Source organism: Rhineura floridana, chromosome 18 (assembly GCF_030035675.1).
Source record: "Rhineura floridana isolate rRhiFlo1 chromosome 18, rRhiFlo1.hap2, whole genome shotgun sequence".
Lineage (NCBI taxonomy): Eukaryota > Metazoa > Chordata > Lepidosauria > Squamata > Rhineuridae > Rhineura > Rhineura floridana.
The window spans coordinates 30272882-30293390 of NC_084497.1; the positions used below are offsets into that span (position 1 = coordinate 30272882).

The window sequence follows — 20509 nt, forward strand, 5'->3', positions numbered from 1 at the left end:
GCTTGCCTTGCCCTCCAGAGGGGACCACAGGCGCCACCCACCCGTCCTTCCTTCCTGAAGGCGTCTCCCTGTAGGCCAGCCCCACTGCCTGGAAGGGTGCACATGTCCGGCCATGGAGAACGTGCCTGGCGGTCCCTGGGAGCAGCTCCTGGAAGCTGCTACGGAGCAGAGGGGGGTGCTCTGCTCCTCTCTGCCTCTTTGTCTCTGTGCTCTTTCTGAGTCTCCTAGGAGACATCTCTCTTTAATCTTAGCTGTTGTTTCCTTGTCTCCTTCCTCTGTTTGTTAGCTGCACTTTTGAGATGATACGGAGCAAAGCCGGAGGCATTGCTTTGTATAGAAGTCCTCACACTCTCCGCTTCGAGGGCTGGGGGAAGATTCTGCCTGAGAGAGCGGGTCATCTCATCGGCTTTTTTGCAAAAGCCTTTGCAGGCACCTGCTTTGCCCGCAGAGGGTCCCGGCTGCAGTCCCTGGCAGCATCACCAGGGAGGAGGGTTGGGAAAGACTCCTGAGCCTGAAGCCTTGGGCAGCCGCTGCCAGTCAAGTGTAGGCAGTCCTGAGCTAGATGGACCCAGTGGTCTGACTCAATGCAAGGCCGCTTGCAGTGTTCCTATGTCAGGATGTCCATTGCATCTCACTGTGTCTTGCCCTTTGGGGGCCCCTTTCTAATCTTTGCAGTCCTGGAAGAAGGTGCTGACTTCTAGAGACCTCAGATGGAAACAGGCCTGGCCTCTCGTGCACAGAAAGGCCGTCTCAGGACTGCAGCGGAGAGGGTGAAAAGTGGGCCTGCTGCTGGCTGCAGGAGGCTCCACAAACCAGGCCAAAGGGCCCAGGGGCTGCTTGTCCTCTCCTGTGCTCCAGTTCCAAGACGCCTGGGTCTTTTCTGGGCACTCTTCCTTGTTGTCGCCCTTGCAGCACGCCTTACGTAACTGCGCCCCTCCCTGCCTTCAGTAACATGACCCTTGCCTGAGACGGTGCTATTTCAAGCTGTTGGCAGGAGATGCCGCTTTGCAGACCAGATGAGACGCTCTGTTTAGGCACAGGAGCTGCCTGACTTATGGAGGGGGTCAGCCGCCGCCTCCTTGAACACGGGCTCAAGATGTGTGTGCTTGCTGCTTCCTTAGATGGGCCACACGTGTCCAGCAGCCCACGCTGTGCATGCTCAGGCCAGATTCTTGGAGTGCCATTTTGTTAAAAGCTGCTCCCAATGCCATAATCGCAGCTCCGTCCTGCAGTGGCACATAAAACATCTGTTTTTATGATGTTTTAAAGTGTTTTTAGTGCTTTTGTTTGCCACCCTGGGCTCCTGCTGGGAGGAAGGGCGGGATATAAATCAAATAAGAAATAAATGTGTTGCGCTTAAATGGGCCTGCTTCTCAGCATAGGTTCCTCTGCCTTTGCAAACGTGACGGGATCCACTTGTGTGTGTGTCTGTGTTGGAATCTGCAGGAGGACAGAGTGCTGTCATGTTCAGGCCCTGCTTGTGGGCTTCCCATAGGCATTGAGTTGGCCACTGAGAGAACAGGATGCCGGCCTTTGGCCTGACCCAGCAGCAGGCAGGCTCTTCTTATGTTGTCAGAGAGATGTGTGTTTTGTGGCCTGCACAGAGGGCAGAACTGCTATCCCTACAAGGGAATCCATCCCACAAATCAGCCTTTTCAGGGGAGAGGCTGGAATTCCAGGCTGGCCCCTGGTTTTGGGAAACAAACGTCTGTTTTTCATGCCTAGGCAGAGCTGGATCTCTTTTCCCCTTCCTCTTGCAGTCTTTGTTCCTGCAACCTCGGGAGTAAGATGATCCCTGGTAAACACAGGAGGGAGAACAGATGCAGAAATAGCAGGGAATTGCCTGGCTATGTGTGTGCGTGTGGAGGCCTGCCTGTCTGCCTGCTTACCAAAGTCCCCGGTGACCTTTCCCCTACATTTGGCTTGGTCCCCTCCCATGCCCAGCCCCTTCCCTGGCAGGCCTGGCCCTCCCTTCCATCCAGAGGCGGCGATTCCGTCAAGAGGGAGGGCTGGGGGAGGGATATAACTTGGAGCAGAGAGCAAAGGTGGCGAGCGCTGCCTGCCACAGTGGATGGCCCAGAGGAAGCGGGAGGGTGGGTTGGGAGCAGAGGAGCCGGCGGCATCTGTGCAGGCTCCCTGGCTGCAAGAGGAGGGGGCAAGGATGGCTCCCCACCGGGACGGCTGCCCGCTGCCCATCTGGGCCAGGGTGGCGTGAGTCTCTCTTCCTTGGAGGCTGCTGGGCTCATCTTCCCTCGGGAGGCCTGCCTGCATGTCCTGCCAAGTTGCCCCTGCCAGCGGCTGGGCTGGTATGAGCCACGCCATGGAGCCCTCCCCTGGCCACGCTGCCGTGGTCTCAGTCTCTCCCCCCGTGGACTTTCTCCTGGGTGCCACGGCGTGCTGCATGGCCTGCGTGTTCACCAACCCACTGGAGGTGGTGAAGACACGCCTGCAGCTGCAAGGGGAGCTCCGCTCTCGGGGCACATACCCCCGCCACTACCGAGGGGTCCTGCAGGCCATGGTGGCCGTCAGCCAAGCCGACGGGCTGCGGGGGCTGCAGAAGGGGCTCACCGCTGGACTGCTCTACCAGGGGCTCATGAACGGCGTGCGCTTCTGCTTCTACTCCCACGCTGAAGATGTCGGCTTGACCCAGCAGCCAGGTGGGACCATCGTGGCAGGAGCCATGGCCGGCGCGCTGGGGGCGTTCGTGGGCAGCCCAGCCTATCTGGTGAGTCTCCTTGGGATGTGTTGATGCTTGTTCTGCCGGGCAGTGAGACGGCTTCAGAACCACTTAGAGGAGTGGGCAGCCTTGTGGCCCTCAGCCTGACTTCATGCGGCCCTTCACATAATTTCATGTGGGCAACGAGAAGGGTGAAAATAAGGAAAGTGTGGCAGAGAAGAAGTAGGGTGGTTCTGCCCACTGCTAGTAAGCAGCCCCTAACATATCACCCCCGAGGGAATGCACCCCTCAAAAAAGGTGGTCCACCTCTATCTTATAGGAGGTAGTGGTGGTTAATGTCAATATCATCTCAGCATCAGAATTCCCCATCCCCCTAGGTCAGTTGTTGTTCCCATTTTGCAGAGCCAGAACTGAGTCAGACTAGAAGCCTGTTCCATCCCCCCCCACAGGCCGCTGTCATTCCGTTGTGCAGTGGCCACCTGTCAGCTGCCTCCCAGTCTCATGTGTCATTGTTGTTCTCATTGTACAGAACAGGAAGCTGAGGCTAAATGGGAGGCAAATTGCCTGTGGCCATGAAATAAGTCTGTTAGCAGTGGGATTTCAACCCAGGTCTCCCGCATCCAGGGCAGTGGATGTTTTTGACTACAATTCCCATCAGCCCCAGCCAGTATAAGGGTGTGTTGGCTGCTGTGACTGACGGGTGGTGTAGTTCAAAACATCCGGAGATCAACAGGTTGAGGAAAGGTGCCATCGACTGCTAAACTAGCACGGATGCCCAATTGCTGAGGCTGAAGAAGCTCTTTGATCCTTTGCAGCCTAAATTAGAGCCATCCTGCAATCTCAGGTGCATCCCAGAATCCCAAGTAACAGCACAGAGGATTATGGGGTCCAACACCACCACTGGCGAAGGCCTGGGAGTGGGGGTTCCTCAGGAAAGCCACTAGTGTTCCAACGGACGCTGGGGTGGATCTGTCAAACAGCACATTGCTTCACTAGACCAGTGGTTCTCAAACGTTTCTGGTTCGCGGCGCACTGTAAAATATATAAAAAATTTATGGTGCACTTCATGTACAAAATTAAAAATATATTAATATATTTTAAACTATGAATAAAAATAACTTAATAATAATATACTTTCATAATATTCACAGCACACCTAGCCACCTCTTGCGGCGCACCAGTGTGTCCCGGCGCACCGTTTGAGAATCACTGCACTAGACAAAAACCTAAAGCACAGCTGTTTCTGGCTGAAGTGACCAACCAATATTACAGGAAATGTGGATGAGTGAAACCACAAATGCCCAGAAAAATATTGTGGGGGATTCCCCTAACTTTCTGGAAACGTGGTGGTGTGGGCATACACTGAGAACTTGCAGGGGGTGAGAGGGGGATGCCTGTTTTCATATCTATGCTCCATAGTTACAGAACAGCATCCCCCCTCCCTTTCAGAGAAGCTTAGTCCTTGCTTCTAAAAATGAGAGGGGCTTGTCCTCTGACCTGGCTGGATGATAGGAAGCTTTTACTCTGGAAGCCTCACGTGATTGCCAGTTGTGGCTGCCTTTTGCTTCCTACTGAACATCTTCCACAGGCTCATCAGGACTTCCTTTTTTGAGTGTGTGGTGCCTGCTAAGGTTGAGTCCAGGCACTGAAGGCAGGTTTGTGGACTCGGGTATGGTAGGACCACCTACGCTCTAGCAAAACGCAGAAAAGGGAGCCTCTGGTGGCCACCATCTCTCTTCTGGGTCAGGGATGATTGGCCCCAAGGTTCAGGGTTCCATTTTGTGTCTTGCTGAAGACCCCAAGAACTTTCTCACCCCCCTGCAACTTTGCTCCAGTCTTTCTGGCCTGCAGAGGCATTTTCCTGAGGGTGAGGTGGAGAGGACTTTCAGGCCCCCGTGGCTAGGTGGTTGGGCTTGTGAGCCAAAACGGAGGGGGGGAGGCAACCCAGCCAGGGACCAGCAGGTGGAGAGTGGAGGATCTGAGCCTTCCTTCCCTGAGCTGAATGGCAGCCAGGTAGAGGAAGAGTTGCATGATTGTCCTCAAGGTACCTCTCTGGAGCAGTGGCAGAACAGGAAGGGGGAAGGCTGCAGCTGCCACCACCCTTCTCCTGCCGCTTTCAAGAACGGGCACAGTCCTCTTCTCTCAAAGGGGTTGGTGGTTGGGACAAATGAACAAGCACCACACCCCTCGGCTCTTGGTGACCCTTCCCTTTTCCTCCTTGATGGCTGCAGGTCAAAACACATCTCCAAGCCCAGACTGTGGCTGCCATAGCTGTGGGACACCAGCACAATCACCAGGTGAGCTGGAGGGAAGAGGCGTTGGGTGTGGCTGTGGCTATGCTGGGGGGGCACAGGGGGGCACACACGTGTGAGGAACATAGGAAGCTGCCTTAGCTGGCCTCTAGCGTCTCAGGTAAGCGCCTTCTCCCATCAGCAGCCACCTGGTCTTTTTCAACTGGAACTTGCCCGGGGACTGAGGACTGGGACCTTCGGTGTGCAAAACAGGTGCTCTTTCTGCCCCCTCCCCATGCTGCAGCCTTTTAAAGGGCAACGGCTTGCAGCTTTAGGGTGTAAGGAGCAAAGCAGCAAACATTTGTGGAGATGGCAAGCCTAGAGGAAGAAGTGGCTGAACAAGTGCCAAGGCAGAGCCACTTGGCAAGGAAGGAGAGGCATGGGTCTCTGGGGTGAGCACAGCCTTGGTCTCCAGCATCCTATGTGCACATGGCATTCTTTATGTCAAGGTCGGCCCATTGGCGGCTATCCTTATGCTGAGGCCGGCCCCGCCATTAGGCAGAGTGAGATAGTTGCCTCAGCTGGCACTTGTTGGGGGATGGGCAAAGGCAGTGAAGTGTTGGAAGCTCCATGACTCGTACAACTCCTGCTGCATCCCCTAAGCTCCCCTGCCATCCTTGGGTGGAGTGGCTCATCACCAGTGTTTAAATAAGACTCAGCTCCGAGCCTGGTTAGCTTCCAGACCTTGAAGTGGTGAGAGGGGTGCCGTCTTGAGCTCCTGCCGCAGGACCCAGAATGGCTTGGACCGGCCCTCCCGAGTGCCTGCTGGTCCCAGTCCCAGGATGTGGAGTCTGGAAGTGCAGCAGATTCTTAACCTGAAGCCTTGACCCCTGGGTCGGTTGATGGGGTCGATCCAAGGCCCTGCAGTGGGTTGCAGGTGTGCGAATGCTTTGAAAACAGGTGGCAGTTGGCACCCCTTTGGATGGCGGAGTTGGGCTCCAACACCCAGCTGCCAAGAAGGCCTGTGGGGAAAGGCCCTGGTGCAGTGGCAGAGTGCCTGCTTTGCACGCAGAAGGTCCCTGGTTGAAGGATAAAGCTATCAATGGCTACTAGCCAGGATGGCTGTTTTCTCCCTAGTATGCCTCTGAATAATACCAGTGAGTGGGAATGGCAAGTGGGAGAGGACTGCTGCCGTTCTACTCGGGTCTTTCTTGCGGGCTTCCCACGATGGGCGTCTGGTTGGCTGCTGCGAGATCAGGAGGATGGTCTGGATGGGCTCCCTTTGGCCTGATCCAGTTTCAGGACTCTTCTTATGCTCTTAATCCCTAGAAGCATCTCGAGTTAGGGCTGGAACAGACTGCCTGGCTGAAACTCTGGAAAGCCATTGCTGCCAGTCCGTGTAGCTGTCCTGAGCTAGATGGGGCAATGGTCTGACTCGGAATCAGGCAGCTTTCCATGTCAAGATGGGGGTTTGGGAGTCCATCATCATCAGCTGCAGGGCAGCACGTTGGCAACCCCAGCTCTTGAGCAACTATCCAACCAACACAGGCCATGTTCTGTGGAAGGGTTTTGACCTGCATGCAGTGCCCATCTCTATCATGCTGTGCTGAAGTGGTGCATTGAGGCTGGCCCATGTCTCCTCCTCTCCCCTTGGTTAGGCTCAAATAGGGGGCATGCTTAGCTTCTGCCCCTGAACTGCCCCTGCCCTCCCCCCCTCCCAGCAGTCTCCCTCTTCCACCCCCCACTGTTGTCTGCAAGGAGCCTCACACCCTGTCACTCCCACAGCCTGACAACAAACGGAGTGTTTTGCAACGTTCAAAATTGCTGAATGAGAGGAAACACAAATGAGGAGAGGGTGACGCTGGCCTGTTCCTGGGCTTGGGACTCTGGTGACGTCAGCTGTTTGTGCCGCTCAACACGGATCCCTTTTCAACCGCCTCAGCATGTTTGTTTTGCAAAACACACGCACACACATTTGCCCTTGGCACCCTCTCTCCCCTGGGCTGGGCTCCTTCCAGTTGGCTTCTCTCCCAGGAGGGAGATGGAAACAAAAGACGAGCCTCCCATCTGGGCACCTGCGAGGTGTTTGTCCTGGGCAGGATGGCAAGCGTGCCTTGGATTGCGTAACCCCCTTGGCCCTCCCTGGCACAGGGCGAGAGCCTCCCACTGGAACCCATGAATCAGGGTTGTGGGGGGCAAGGGGGAAGTTCTGCGTTCTGGCATAGCTTGTTTATGTGAAATCCAGGTGCCTAGTAAGGACGGCCCACTTCCGTGGCGGCGTTCCCAGCTGGCGAGGGCTTCGGATCTTGGGTGGACGCACGGATTGGGCCCATGAACGAAATGCACAGGCTTCATTTCCCACCATTCAAAGAAGCTCCCGCTACGAACGGTCATCGCTACCCATCGCTTCGTGCAACAACAGCAGCCTTGACGGGGCCACTTTTTGGTCCAAAGTGTTGGGAGGCAGTGTCAGGATTGGGGGCATGGAGTGCTCTTCTTCAGTCTACCTGCTTCATCAGCCCTTTGGGCTCCACCAGAGCACATTCTGAGCCCCGCAGTGCTGGAGGGGTGGAGCCCCACAGAAGTTTAGGCCGAGGCGCTCCACTACGAGAGAAGAAGCAGCTGCAGTTTTGCTTGTAGGCTTGGCCTGGGTGTCTCAGAGTCTGGGTTCAGGCAATGGAGGCCGATTCTCTCTAGCCAGAATGGGGCTTCTCTTTGAGAGAGAGAGAGAGTAATAAGGGGCACCTGTTCCCTACACACACGCACACAGCTTTTGCTAGATTGGGCGGGGGGAAGGAAGCCACAGGTGATTCCTCCTTGCCGCACTGGCCAGTACACTCAGCTGTTGTGCCCTCTCTTCCACCTTCCCGTTCCTGCCCCATAAACGTAATCCCTGACGCGTTTTCTCCCCTGCAGAGCGTTTCCAGTGCCTTTGAGAGCATCTACAAGAAACAGGGCCTTCTGGGGCTGTGGCGAGGGGTGAATGGCGCCGTGCCGCGTGTCATGGTGGGCTCAGCCGTTCAGCTGGCCTCCTTTGCCTCCGCCAAAGAGTGGGTCAGGAAGCACAAGGTGAGGAGGGGGCTGGAAGGAAGGCAGGGGCTATTCCCGGCTCAGCCGAGGGGTGGGTGCTGCATGAAGGTGCCTTATCTTTGGCGGTCTGAATTACCTGAAGAACTTAGCTTGCCCATTTTATTAGAACAATTATTAAATACATAACTGTAAAAGGGAAAATGGTCTAAGTACAGAAAAGTCAAACAGATCCAATGTTATGACGCAATAATTAAATATAAGAATTCAGGCTATAAATAAATGAACGTTATGTAAATAGTAAATACCTGGCTATATAAAAGCCTTATTCAAAATAAAATATCCCAAGCATTTGCTTTAAATTGTGTAATAATAAAAAAAGGTAAAACCATTACTCAGAGCTACTATAATTGCGTAACTAGCTAAACCACAGACCTGTCTGTCTGCATCTCCTATTTCCTTATATGGCCCTACCCTTTCAACAGTTTGTCCCACCCTTCCTAACCCTTTGGCCCTTTGCAAGATAAGGCCTGCCGGTGTGCTTGACTCCTTCGGCTAGTCAGTCTTCCTCAGCATCCTTCATCTGGCTGGATTCTGAAGCTGCCAAAGATCAGAGAGCAGCTGGGCTGTGGCTGACTCTCCCGTCCTCTTGCCCTCTCCTGTCCCACAGTGGTTCAAGGAAGACAGCTGGACGGTGGCTCTTGCTGGTGGCATGATCAGCAGCGTGGCCGTGGCTGTGGCCATGACACCCTTTGACGTGGTGAGCACCAGGCTCTACAACCAGCCAGTGGATGAGATGGGCATGGTAAGACTCTTAACGCCAGGGATGTTCCCAGCCAGCCTAGAACCTCCACAAGGATGGATAGTTTTGTGGCTCTGAGCGTCGAGAGCTAAACAGGACCTCCACGCTCAGAAGCCGGCGAGGGCAGGAATGGAGAACATCTGCTGTGTCCCTCTAGGTGTTGCCAGACTCCAGCTCCCAGCAAGCAGCATGGCTAATGGCCAGGCATGATAGGAGTTGGAGCCCAACGACATCTGGAAGGCCAGAGGTTTCCCATCCCTGTTAAAAGGAGGCAGAGTAGTGAAGGCAAGTGATGGTCTAATTCAGGGATGAGGAGCCTGTGGTCCTCCAGGTGTTGCTGGGCCCCAACTCCCAGACGCCCAAGCAGCCAGCCTGGCCAGTGGTGGGCACTGGAGTTCAGCCACATCTGGAGGGGCCACCACAAGTTCACCATCCCTGGGCTAAGAGGGTGACCAGGCTCTGTCCAGCTCTGCCCAGTCTGGGGAAGAAAGACACTCCCTCCACAGGACAGGATGCCTTTGTACAAGTCTGTGGTGTGGCCACATTTGGAATATGGTGTACGGTTCAAGTGGCCCTTTTCAAAACAGAGCCAGGGGGTGGGGAACATCTGTTTGGCCCTCCAGATGCTGCTGACTACCCCTCATCTATTAGCATTGGCCATGCTGGCCTGGTGGCTGACAGAAGATGGAGCCCATCAGCCTCTGGAGGGCCAGTCAGATTCCTAGTCTCTGTGACAGGTTTTGAAAAGGTGCAGTTGAAGCGATTGGGGGACTGAAGCACCATCCCTACCAGGAGAGGCTGCAACGTCTGTGGCATTTTGGTTTAGAAAAAGGGCAAGGTGGGCGACGTGATCAAGGTTTGTAAAATCCTGCATGGTGTGGAGAGAGGAGAGCTTTTCTCCCTCCCAGTGCAGGAACCTGGGGCCCTACAATGATATTAATTGCTAGCAGATTTAGGACAGACCAAAGCAGTTTATTCAGATAACGCACCATTAACTTATAAATTCACCACCAGCAACAGGTGGTGACAGGAAATGTTGTAGATGGCTTTAAAAGCAACTTTGGCCTCTTTCCTCTTCCATTTATCTAATTGTCACGATGGCTAGAGGAGGACTCTCTGAAACACTAAATGCTACTTGGCAAGGGTAGCAGCAGAGGAGGAGGAGGCCTCTTGCCCTCACGCCCTCTTGCAGGCTTCTTAGAAGCAAAACGTCTCCCACCACCACCGGAAGCTGACTGGGTTGGACTAGGGGGCTCCTAGGTGTGATGGAGGGAATGCGTGGGTGGCCATTGCCCCAGCTTTGCACGCAGAAGGTCCCAGATTCAGTCTCCAGCAGCATATCCAGGCAGGGCCAGGAGAGACCCTTGAGAGCTGCTGCCAGTCTGTGCAGACAGCCCTGAGCTAGATGGGTCAAGGGTCTGACTGCCACATGCAGGTTCCCACATTGCTATGCCCACCAGCCCATTGTGGGTCCTGCTTTAACTCAGCTCTCCTCTTCCTCCCACAGGGCAAGCACTACCGTGGCTTCGTCGACTGCTTTGTGCAAGTCTCCGGCAAGGAGGGTGTCCTCGCCCTCTACAAGGGCCTTGGGCCTGCTTATCTTCGCCTGGGACCACACACCATCCTCAGCCTCCTCTTCTGGGATGAACTGAGGAAATTCACCTACCAGCACCAGGGTCCCTGAACCCCTGCAAGAGACGCCAACGCGTGTGGGTGGAGGGCACTATCCCCTCCCCATACTCTCTCTCCCCACCTTGCTGATGGGACCAGGACTCTGGGTGGGAGGGTGGAGCACCAGGCACCATCCTTTGCCCAAGCAGGCCTAGGATCTGAGTGGGATGTTTTGGTTCCTACTGCCCACTTCCATAAGCTCTTCCCTGGGCCAGAGCACTGGGCTTCCTCCCTGGAGTGGGTTCTCCTGGTGAGCGGAGGGTGGGTGCTCTGGCCCCTTCTTCCTGGGGACCTCTGGAGGAGGAGTGGGGGCATCTCCTCTCTTTCCCTGCCTCGCGGTCTCCGTTGTAATGTGATGTTCTCTTCGTGGCCAGAGGGGAGGCGGTGGCGAGCAAGAACCAGCTTCAGAGGAGAGAGACGAACATGCGTTTAATGCACTCGAAGGACCGTAACTCCAAGCCAAAGTGTAGCTTCCTGTGTGACTTAGGGTGGGGGCAGGGGGCTCGTGGAGGGGCACCCCTGGACTAGCTACGGAGTCAGTGTGTTTGAAGCCTGTGCTACACACACAGATTGGGAATTTTTATTACCTGCAAACAGCATCTCCTCCATTTCTTGTCTTGCAGCACATCTACACGCTCCCTGTCAGCAGATAGTTAGGCGATGGGCGCTAGACTTTACTAGACCACAAAGCGAAGAGGAAAGAAGAAGGGTGTGAGAAGGCCCGGCCTGGGGGGCAGAGGGTTTACTCTGGGCAGGTGGCGCTTTTAGCTGGTCTGGAAGGATCCCAAACTGGGCTGTGAGCCAGGCTCAGGGAGGTTGTAGCAGGCCCACAACCACCCGTTTGTCTTTTTGCAGAGCAGGGCAGAGGGCGAGAGCCAAGAGGGCACACGAAGAGGGCAGCGAGCAGACAGGCATGCACAGAGTGACAACCTAGAAGCAAGTTGCACTTGGCGGGGGACTCTGGCTTTTGAACAGTGGATGGCTCCTGGCCTAGAGCCAGATTGCAGCCCCTTCCCGCCCTCCCCAGCGAGCCTCAGAGAGACCATTCAGTCCCCTGGAGTATGGAGGGCAGTGGCCTTCTCTTTTTGGAAGCGCTGGACCCATCAGCCAGAGAGCTGCCTTTCTGGGTCAAGGAGTTGGACGTCCATCAGGGACAGGTGAGGCAGCGATGCCTGCGCCTGTGACATTTGCACCCTGCCAAGTTCCTGCCTGTCCTCCTGGCACTCTCCCAAAAGCAGAGCCACCTCCACAATGGGGGAAAGGCTGGGAAATGTTGGGGGGGTTCAGGGAACGGGTCTGGTTTCCATCACCAGCTGCTGTAACGGGAGCCCAGCTGCTGGGCAGCTTCACTGAAGTGCAATAAAGACGGTTTCTACATTGTTGTGTTTATAGGCTGCTCCGAGGAGCTCTCCTTTTCTTTTCCTGCGTGCTGGTTTGAGTTCCGCCCCACTTGAGTGGGCAATGCTGAGTTCAGAAAGTAAGTCTGGGGGGGCTGTAGCCGAGCCACCTTGGGCTGCCTGCCCCCTCACTTTTTCCCTGGGGGGGTGGCAAAGTGGGACATCAGCTCAGAGCTGGGAGTCATGAGTTGTTGCAGGAGGATCTTTTGGAAGGGGGCAATAATGCTGGCCTGCCGCACAGGGTTGTTGTGAGGGTTACTGAGATAACACATGTGTTATAGGGGTGCTGGGGGGAGACCTGTATAAATACCTCATATCATATCACCTTTGTGAAAACACTATCGTATATTGAAAAGAGCTGAAATAAGCTCCAGCTGAAAATGTATGAACAATTTTGCTCACATAACCATGCTCAAGTAGGCATTCCTCTTCCCGTTATTTATATTCCACCTTTCATCCAAGAAGCTCGGGGTGGCAGCACACACAGTGATTCTCCACCTCCCCATTTAATCCTCCCAACAACCCTGTGAGGTAAGCTAGGCTGTCTGCCCAAGGTCACTCGGTGAGCTTCCTGTGGCCAAGTGGAGATTTGAACCCGGGTCTCCCAACTCCTAGTCTGATGCAGTCTTAACTTGCCCATCATATTGCTGCAGCTTCTGCTTGAGGAGGGGGAAGCAGCCCCACCAGCGAGGGAGCTGTTGCATTCATGCCCTGCTTGTGGGCTTCCCAGGGGCATCCTGTTGACTGCTCTGGGAAGCGGGGCTGGGCGACTGCAACCTTGGGGATGGGGAGAGGGGGCACTGACAGTGGCGCCCTTCACATTCAGAGGCCATGGATGTCTCGGCACGGCAGCTGCTGGAGACAAGCAACTGGGCTTGGCCTGTGAACGTTCAGCTTTGCTGATGGCATGTTGAAGTCACTTGTTCTGAATAGGCACGTTGGTCAACAGTGTCAGCACAGGGTGTCTCAGACCCAGCTTGGCATCAGCGTGAGGCGCCCCCTCAGCAGAGAACACTCTTGGCAGCCTTGAGCCATAGCAGTGAGAATTCAGCCGACCCCGTCGCTGGGAACAGACATCCAGGACAGATCAGCACCAGTACTGCCCAGCTCAGCCTTCACCAATGTAGTGTTTTGAACTACAGACTCCCTCCAGCCCCAGCTCTGGCATACAGCCGTGCTTGATGGGAGCTGCAATGGAAAACATCTCAAGCGCACCAGGTTGGCAAAGGCTGAGTTATATAAGCAACAGCAGCAAAGGAGAGTCAGCTGCTCACAGTGCCTCTGCTAGCAATTTCTGGCCACATAACATCCCTTCTGCCACCTACTGGAAGCTTGCAAAATAATATGTGTGGTTTTTGTTTATCTTGTTTGTTTATAAGCGGCTGACTCACAAATAAAAATACGTTGGCAGCGTACAACAAAAATCATCAAAACATCATGAAATGATAAAATCATAAGATACAGACAAAATAACCAAGACTGAATCACTTTCATTCATAAAAAATCTTGGAAAACAAATGTGTTTTGACTTCTACCTCACCCTTTGTTGCAAGACTCCAGGGCAGGCTGCATTACGTAAAGGCTTTTTAAACCAAAATTATATTCACTCCAGAGCTGCACATGTCTGGCTGAATGAGAACTATTAAATCATGTTTATGCAAGGTAGCATTCATACCTTAAATGCTGTAGTAGAAATGTAAAACTCAGCAACAGAGGAATTCACATTTTTAATTTAGAAAAATACTTTGATAATACAAAACATAGAACCATGATAATTTTTTAAAACTGCAAAAATTAAAAAGAACTGCTTAATAAAACCAGAAGGGGAAAACAAATGTTTTACAGTAAACCTGAATTCCTTAATCGTGTCTTGCATTCGAATGCTGTGCGAAACACCCAAGCCCACTTTCAAAGCTATTCTTGTTCCGAATTCCCTCTTACTGATGCATTTTGCCTTTTTTTTCTTTGTTGGTGCCACCACTGAATATTATGCAATAATATCTATTATTGATTTGCTGTAATTGTTTCACGCTGTTTTCATTTTGTGTGCCGGATGGAGCACTTCCACGGAAACAGCAGGCTTATAAACAAAAGCACTTTCCAAAGCTTTTTATTCTAGGCTGTTACCAAGGTGGCGCCTACTGCAATTATAATAAATTTTATGAGCATAGCGCCGTGAATTGCTCTGAAGCACTTTAGATGACATTACCAAATCAACAGGAGGGCCAAAGGTTATCCCAGCAGCCTGGACAGATCTATATGGAAAATAAGGGGTATCCTTCCATGATCTAAAGAGGGAGTGTACTATCAGTTACACTGACAGGCAGAAGCTGAGGGCCACAGAAGAACATATGTGGCCCTCCAGATGTTGCTGGATAATAACCCCCATCCTCCCTGAGCATTGGCTGTGCTGGTTGGTGGGAGTTGTCCGCCAGCAACATCTTGAGGACCTTCGATGTTCCCCAGCCCTGCTCTAGACAGAAGAAAAGACTCCTCTGCACAACAGACAACTGGTGGAACATATTACACAACGTCTGTGATGGCCACTGACCTAGATAAATTTACCTGATGCATTTTAAAAATAAATCTAGGAGGAGGAACCCTGCTGTCAAACTCTCCCCGTTTGCCAGCAGTCAGCCACAATAACGAAACAGGACCTCAATGTCCCCCACCTTCCCCCTGAATACCAAGGATGTTGTGTGGGGTAGGGGGATAAGTAAGGGCTTCCTAAGGAAAGACCCACCTTGCACTCGCCTTACATTCTTACTGCCTCCCCCCCCCATTTAAGAATAAAAGGTGGTGAAAAGCTTTGCTTTGGTTGGTGAAGAAGACACAGACGGGTGTTGCAGTTTCCCTCCCTTGGACAAGCCCCGATCCTAAATGAGATTCTTCCTCTGGTGGAAAGTTTGGCAGCTTCATGGCTAAAGCAGGAAGGGGGGGGGAGATTGGCTTCAGGTGGACCCATGGAATTGGCAGTAGGACCAGCCACCCTTAAGACGCCAACTTTAACAGGTGAAAGAAACCTAAGTCTAAACTGCTGTGGCTGGATCCTGTCCCGGGAGGGGGGACAGTATTTGAGAAGGGGGGGAGGATATTGGGGCTCAGGGCTATTGTGGGAGTTTTTCTCTTTAATTCCCCACGTGGGGGAGTATCAGCTACAGTTACTCAGTAGGGAGGGTGGGCCCTCTGCACATGCTCAGGGGTACTTCCCTACGAGATACCCTTTCACATCTCTTTTGGTAAAGAAGCGGCCGGTCAGAGAAGGTATGGTCTGGGGATGTGGCAAGAGGGCCGCAGCAGGCAGAAGAGCACCCGCGGGGCCGTTCACGCACCTGGGATTCAAAGCCTCCTTGCCTGCCCACCTGAACTGCCAATTATTATGTCTTCCCTAAAGAGCTCTTGAGAGCTGCTACTTGGCCCAGGAAGGGTCTCCCTCCTACCGGCCCTTCCAAGGTAGGAATGGTGGCGCAAGGGCCCCGCGGCAGGCCCCGGCGGGCCAGAGGGCAATCATTTACCAGCGCCGCCCGAGGCCCTGGGGCTGCCGCTCTTCTCCTTCCCTCCGCAGCAGACCTTTGAGCCGGCAGCTGCGCGCCTCGTCAGGAGCAGGAGGCCAGGGTGGAGACGCAGCTGGGCCGTCATGCTCTCCAGCCTCTACACCTACCTGGCCTCATGGCTGCCCCCCTTCCCTAGCCTGGCCTGGGGGTCTGACCTGGTGGGCTCCCTTTTGCACGGTGAGCTGGCCCCGCTCCCTGCAGCCTTGCCCCTCCTCATCTCACCCACCGACCCCCTTGTAATGACCTTTGCTTCCTCGCAGGGCTGGTGGGTGGCTGTGCCGTCTCCGTCCTGTGCAGCCTGATGAAGATATACCTCTACATCGCCTGTCTGAAGTGAGTCCCGTGTCCGTATTCTGCCCTTACGGGGTCCCCGAGTTGGCTGTAACCCCCTGCAGGGCTTTTACCAGGGACTGGAGAAGGGGAAGGCGGCGGCGGCGGCGTCCTGTAAGCTGAACTCCACGTGGCACCTTCTGCCGCCTGAATCTGATTGCTGTAATGGGTCTGTTTGCCATTCATTCTGTAAACAGACAAGCTTCGGCTATTCCAGTTATCCTTATCTCCTGCCCCTGGGAAATTAATTGTCCTTGGTTTTGCCTTTGAGGGAAGGGGGGAGCTTTTAAAGGTCAGGATCGTGTGAGTCATGTGAATGGTGCTACTCTTTGGGGCCCAGCCTCTTTTTGGGGGGTCCTGAGAAGTTAAAACGGAAGAGTGCTCACCTGTAGAGCAGGGCATGCATGTGAACAAGGCTCCACCTGGACGGTGCCTGGAGGAGCACTTGGCAGGCTGGTTGCTGAGATGCACGTTGGACCGTTGAGAAAAGGTTGCAGGACCCAAGATGCTTTCCTAATCTTCTCAGCTTTAAAAACAGAGCAAAGAGGAGAAGATGAATGTAGGCAATGAACAGCAGCCTTCAGCAATTGATTAATACTTGGAGGGGGTCCATCAGTAGTCATTTTTTGTAAGAGCACAAGACCCTATTTTTTGCATACAAAACTTTGGGGGGGGGGCAGTTTTGACCAAGGCCAAATGAGAGCTTGATTTGGGCCAAGGTTAATTTGTCCTCAGTTACAACACTCTACTTGGCAAATGTGGAATAATAACGGAAGGCTGCAATAAATCCTAAAACCAAGAGAGAAAAAGCCAGGGGCGAAGGGCTTCTTTGCCACTGAACAAACATTGATGTGTTTCCAAGGGCCTGTTTTAAGCCCTGAAAACTTTTTTTCAGTCCTAGAAACAGTAGCAGAGATGAGTCCCCCCTGGGCATGTACAGAGTGCCTTTCCTCACACCACCACCTGAATCCAAAGCATGTGAAGTTGGACTGGTGGAAGGGCAAAGGGTATTTCCAGACTCATGTGAGCCCCATAACTTCTTTGCCCTTGAGAGTGGCAGAACATCCTTATTTCAGAGTAAACACAGAGAACTTTAGGCTTTTGTGGATCTTGGAGGCAGGGGGTAGCTAAGGTGTAGCCTTCTAGATTTTTAGACGCCTAAAATCCTGAAGGCATCCGGATGGGACTCTGCAAATGCAGTTTGGCCCAAAGAGGTGTGTTAGCTTCAGGTGGTCCTTGTTGCAGCGGCCTGAGCACCAACAGAGGAATGGGCACGCTCCTGGCCCTGCCTTTTCCTTCCTGAGACCCTTGTCCCTATCGTCCCCCACCCCAGTGACCCTGACCGGCAGAAAGAGAAGGAGGTAATCCGTCAACAGTGGTCTCTCCTTGACCAACTGCACCTCTTGGTGCTGACTGGGACCTTCATGGTGGTCGGGTACCGAGTGGCTGCCTTGGTGGTTCTGGAGTTCTCCCTCCGGGCCGTCTCTACAGTCCTCTCCCTTGACAAGGTGGGTGCTGCTTTGTTTTCCCTCTGGGCACCTGTGCCCTCTCTGGAGGGCAGGACGGGGAGTACCCCCCCGGCACTTGTGTTAAAAGCATATTCAAGGGACCCAGGACTCTTCCCCCCATGGCTTTGCCTTTTGGGGGCTACACTCATTCATTTTTTAAATCTCTCAGTTTAAGGGACCCTAAATATGCCTTAAATACCTGGAGTTTAAATTGGGGAGGGAGCTGGGATGTGGGTGCCTCTTTGAGGAGGAGGGTGCCCCCCTTTGCTCACAAACTGAGGCTTCATGCTAACGTGACCAGGGCAAGCTCCCCCCCCCCAGTGCTCAGAGGATTAGCTCCTCTCCAAAAAAGGCAAGTTTGGGGGTGGAGTGGGAGATGTCCTCCCTCCCTGTGACCTCACCCTCTGCATGGGGCCTGTTTCTGTTCATGAAGAGGCTGTGTGGTTGTGATCCATGGAAGGCGCACCCCAAGAGGAGTGCCAAGTAGCCACACTCCTGGACGGTGCACATTCAGGTGGTGACTCCTCTGGTCCTGCAGGGGCGGCGTAGCAGCCAGCTCTACTTGCTCTGCCAGTATTCCCTGGGCTGCGGGATCTCCTGCAGCCTCAGCTACCTCCAGGAGGGGGCACCCCGCCGCACGTGGAACCTGCTGCTTAGCGCGGGTCTGGCCATCCTCCTGGTCCGCTATGTCTGGCGCCTGGCCCACCATGTCTTCGCTATGTTCGAGCTGCACTGCCAGGGACGCTACTGTGGGGCCTGCCTCTTCCTCCTCACCACCTGGCACGGCATCCCCCACCTGCTCTGCAATGCCCTCAAAGTCACCTTCGTGGTGGCTGACTTAGCTGCCGTGGCCCTCATCAACCGGGACTTCCTCACCACCTCGGAGGCCATCCGCTTCTGGACCCCGCTGACCATTTGCTACACCCTCCTTGTTATCTACATGCAGGGTAAGCTCTCCCTCTTCAAGCTCAGAGTGTAGGATCTTTGTTTTGGGGGGGCCTTTTGCTCCCTTCCCAGGAGGAAGCAACACCCATTTACAGAACGATCCACTTATGGCACCTTCCCCCCTCCTTGAGCAGCTGGAATGTTTGTGAACATTCTGTGGCATCCCACACAGTTCTGCTAATGCCTGGAAAGGGGGAAAAGGCCCAGCTCCAGTTCCTGGCATCTCTAGTCAGGAGGATATCAAGCAGCACAGAAGAGGCCCCAAGGAGCTGCTGACATCATAGTAGCTACATGAACAAAGCACCAGGTGATCTGGCCTAAGGCAGCTTCCTCTGTGGCTTTGGGTCTTCTCTGTAGTGGGGGGGGCCTACAGGTAGCTCAGTGGCAGAGCACACACCTGGCCCCAGTTCAGGCCCGGTTAAAAGGATGTCAGATTGCAAGGCTGGCAAGAGAGGTCTGCCCTGATATAAGGCAGCTTCCTATCTTGGTAGGTTCAGTTTCTTGTTTCTGGAAAAGAGCATTGGCAGCCTCAGGTGGCTGCTTTGTTTTTGTTTTTCTCTGTAACGGTTGGCTTACCCACAGCCCTCCAGGCATTCCTGGACTCCAGCTCTCATCATCCCTGACCATTGGCCACGCTGGCTGGGGCTGAGGGGGGTTGGAATCTAACACCATCTGGAGGGCCCATCTTGGAATTAGACCGTCACTTACCTTTACTGCCCCTCACTACCTCCATCACAGCTCTGCCTTCTTCTGGTGCAAGGAAGAAACATCTGTGGCCCTCCAGATGTTGCTGGGCTACAACTCCCATCCTTGACCATTACCCACGCTGGCCACTGGGAGTTGGAGCCCAACACCATTTGGAGGGCCACCATTGTTCACCATTCCTGCTCACTGTTTTATGGGCCAGTCCTACTCAAAGTAGACCCACTGAAGTGAATAGACATGGATAACTTAGGTTCATTCACTTCATGGGGCCTACTCTGAGTAGGACCTGGTTGGATACAGCCCTGTGACGCCTCTCTTGTAATTGGCCAACGTAAACAAGAGTCACCTTTCCTTTTCTGTTGTGGCTGGTCCACTGGCAGAAGAGCAGCGGCAGAACCCGACAGAGCAGATGGCGTACCAGACGGTCTTTGTCAGGATGGGGGGGCTCCTGATCCTCCTGATGACCGTGGGGCGGTGGATGGACATTGTGAACGTCCTCGTCTCGCTGCTTGGGGAGATCTGGTGCCTGACGCGGGCAGGAATCATGCTGGACATCTGCAGGAAGCAGGTGAGGAGCAACAGCAGGAGGGGGCCTGGAAGGAGGGGGAGGGGGCCAAGATGGCCATGGGGAGCTGAAGTCTTTGTTGGGGGGGTGAGAAATCTGAGGCCCCTCAGTGGCTGCTCCTGCTGGCTTTGGGGAGATGGTGGGATGCCCACTGAAACGGATGGGCGTGACTAACTTAGGCCCATTAATTTCGATGGGTTTGCCAGGTATGGGGAACCTTCACCAGATATTTACTGGACTGCAACTCGCACCATCATCCCTGCCCGTTGGTCCTGCTTGCTTCAGGGGCTGATGGGAGTTGTAGGTCAGCGACATCTGCAGGCCCAAAGTTCCCCACAGCTGAGTTGGATAGAGCTGTCGTTGAAAACCGAGGAATTGTCACGCTGGGTCATACCCAGAAGGCCCGTCCTTTTATTATTTATTCATCTTATTTGTATCAACGTCACTGATTTACTTTGTAGAATCTAACATTTCTGTTTTTTGTTTTTTTTCATGGTGGCACTTCAGGATTATTCTCAAAGATTCACCCACTCAAGCCATCACAAAGACCCTCCAAAATCCCAACGGACAGCAACATCCTGAAGCACGAAGGTGACAGGGGAGGAAGCTGGCAGGGAGCCTGTGACTGGGGCGGGGGGGGCAATCTATGGGCCAGATTTGGCCCACAACTTGATTCCATCCGGCCACAGCGTTGGCCCACTCTGGACTCTCTGGGCACAGTGCTGGATGTTGGAAAGATGTTTCATGTCTGTCAGTTTATTAAATGGAGATTTTTGTTTTGCTTGTTACTGCATTTCCACTTCATGAGTTGCCCTACCCACTTGCATTCCTCCCCACCTTAAGCAATCTTCTCTCTTAAAGCAAACAGCCAACGCTTTTTCAAGCCAGCCGCCTGTGGGCTCCCTGAGCAGGCACTGCCACCAAAGTGCCTGTGCGCCACATAGGCGCTCACAGGCACACGGCTTGCGCCCAGGGACGACGCGTGCGCGTTGGGCTGAGTGTGTCAGAGCAGAGAGAATGAGAGGGAAAGTCTTTGCACTGTGAGTTGCTCAAGGGCAAAGCTCCTCAGTGCTGCTGCTGCTGCTGCCACCACCCCA

General features: G+C 53.9%; 2 protein-coding genes across 5 annotated transcripts; both read left to right on the forward strand.

The window, feature by feature from the left end:
* The first annotated feature begins 72 nt into the window (after positions 1-72).
* SLC25A34 (solute carrier family 25 member 34) lies at positions 73-11797 on the forward strand. 2 transcript variants are annotated; one of them, XM_061601720.1, is made up of 5 exons: positions 73-2725; positions 4909-4974; positions 7825-7977; positions 8606-8740; positions 10245-11797. In XM_061601720.1, exons 1-5 carry the CDS (start codon positions 2270-2272, stop codon positions 10419-10421), a joined length of 987 nt encoding a protein of 328 aa, XP_061457704.1. In that variant the 5' UTR covers positions 73-2269; the 3' UTR covers positions 10422-11797. The 2 variants fall into 2 exon arrangements, with proteins under 2 accessions (XP_061457704.1, XP_061457705.1); XM_061601721.1 differs by lacking the exon at positions 8606-8740.
* Positions 11798-14626: 2829 nt separating this feature from the next.
* TMEM82 (transmembrane protein 82) lies at positions 14627-20200 on the forward strand. 3 transcript variants are annotated; one of them, XM_061601718.1, is made up of 6 exons: positions 14627-14817; positions 15620-15692; positions 17023-17197; positions 17736-18144; positions 19228-19415; positions 19920-20200. In XM_061601718.1, exons 1-6 carry the CDS (start codon positions 14769-14771, stop codon positions 19992-19994), a joined length of 969 nt encoding a protein of 322 aa, XP_061457702.1. In that variant the 5' UTR covers positions 14627-14768; the 3' UTR covers positions 19995-20200. The 3 variants fall into 3 exon arrangements, with proteins under 3 accessions (XP_061457702.1, XP_061457703.1, XP_061457701.1); XM_061601719.1 differs by lacking the exon at positions 14627-14817 and adding an exon at positions 14893-15258; XM_061601717.1 differs by lacking the exon at positions 14627-14817 and adding an exon at positions 15267-15536.
* The last annotated feature ends 309 nt before the right edge of the window (positions 20201-20509 follow it).

Excerpts from the sequence above, each read along its gene's own strand:
- TMEM82 (XM_061601717.1), top strand. The coding sequence starts at position 15,443 with ATGCTCTCCAGCCTCTACACCTACCTGGCCTCATGGCTGCCCCCCTTC. Across the intron at positions 15,537-15,619 it reads GGTGGGCTCCCTTTTGCACG|GGCTGGTGGGTGGCTGTGCC; the intron begins GTGAGCTGGCCC and ends GCTTCCTCGCAG. Across the intron at positions 18,145-19,227 it reads CCTTGTTATCTACATGCAGG|AAGAGCAGCGGCAGAACCCG; the intron begins GTAAGCTCTCCC and ends GTCCACTGGCAG.
- SLC25A34 (XM_061601720.1), top strand. The coding sequence starts at position 2,270 with ATGTCCTGCCAAGTTGCCCCTGCCAGCGGCTGGGCTGGTATGAGCCAC. Across the intron at positions 2,726-4,908 it reads TGGGCAGCCCAGCCTATCTG|GTCAAAACACATCTCCAAGC; the intron begins GTGAGTCTCCTT and ends TGATGGCTGCAG. Across the intron at positions 8,741-10,244 it reads CAGTGGATGAGATGGGCATG|GGCAAGCACTACCGTGGCTT; the intron begins GTAAGACTCTTA and ends TTCCTCCCACAG.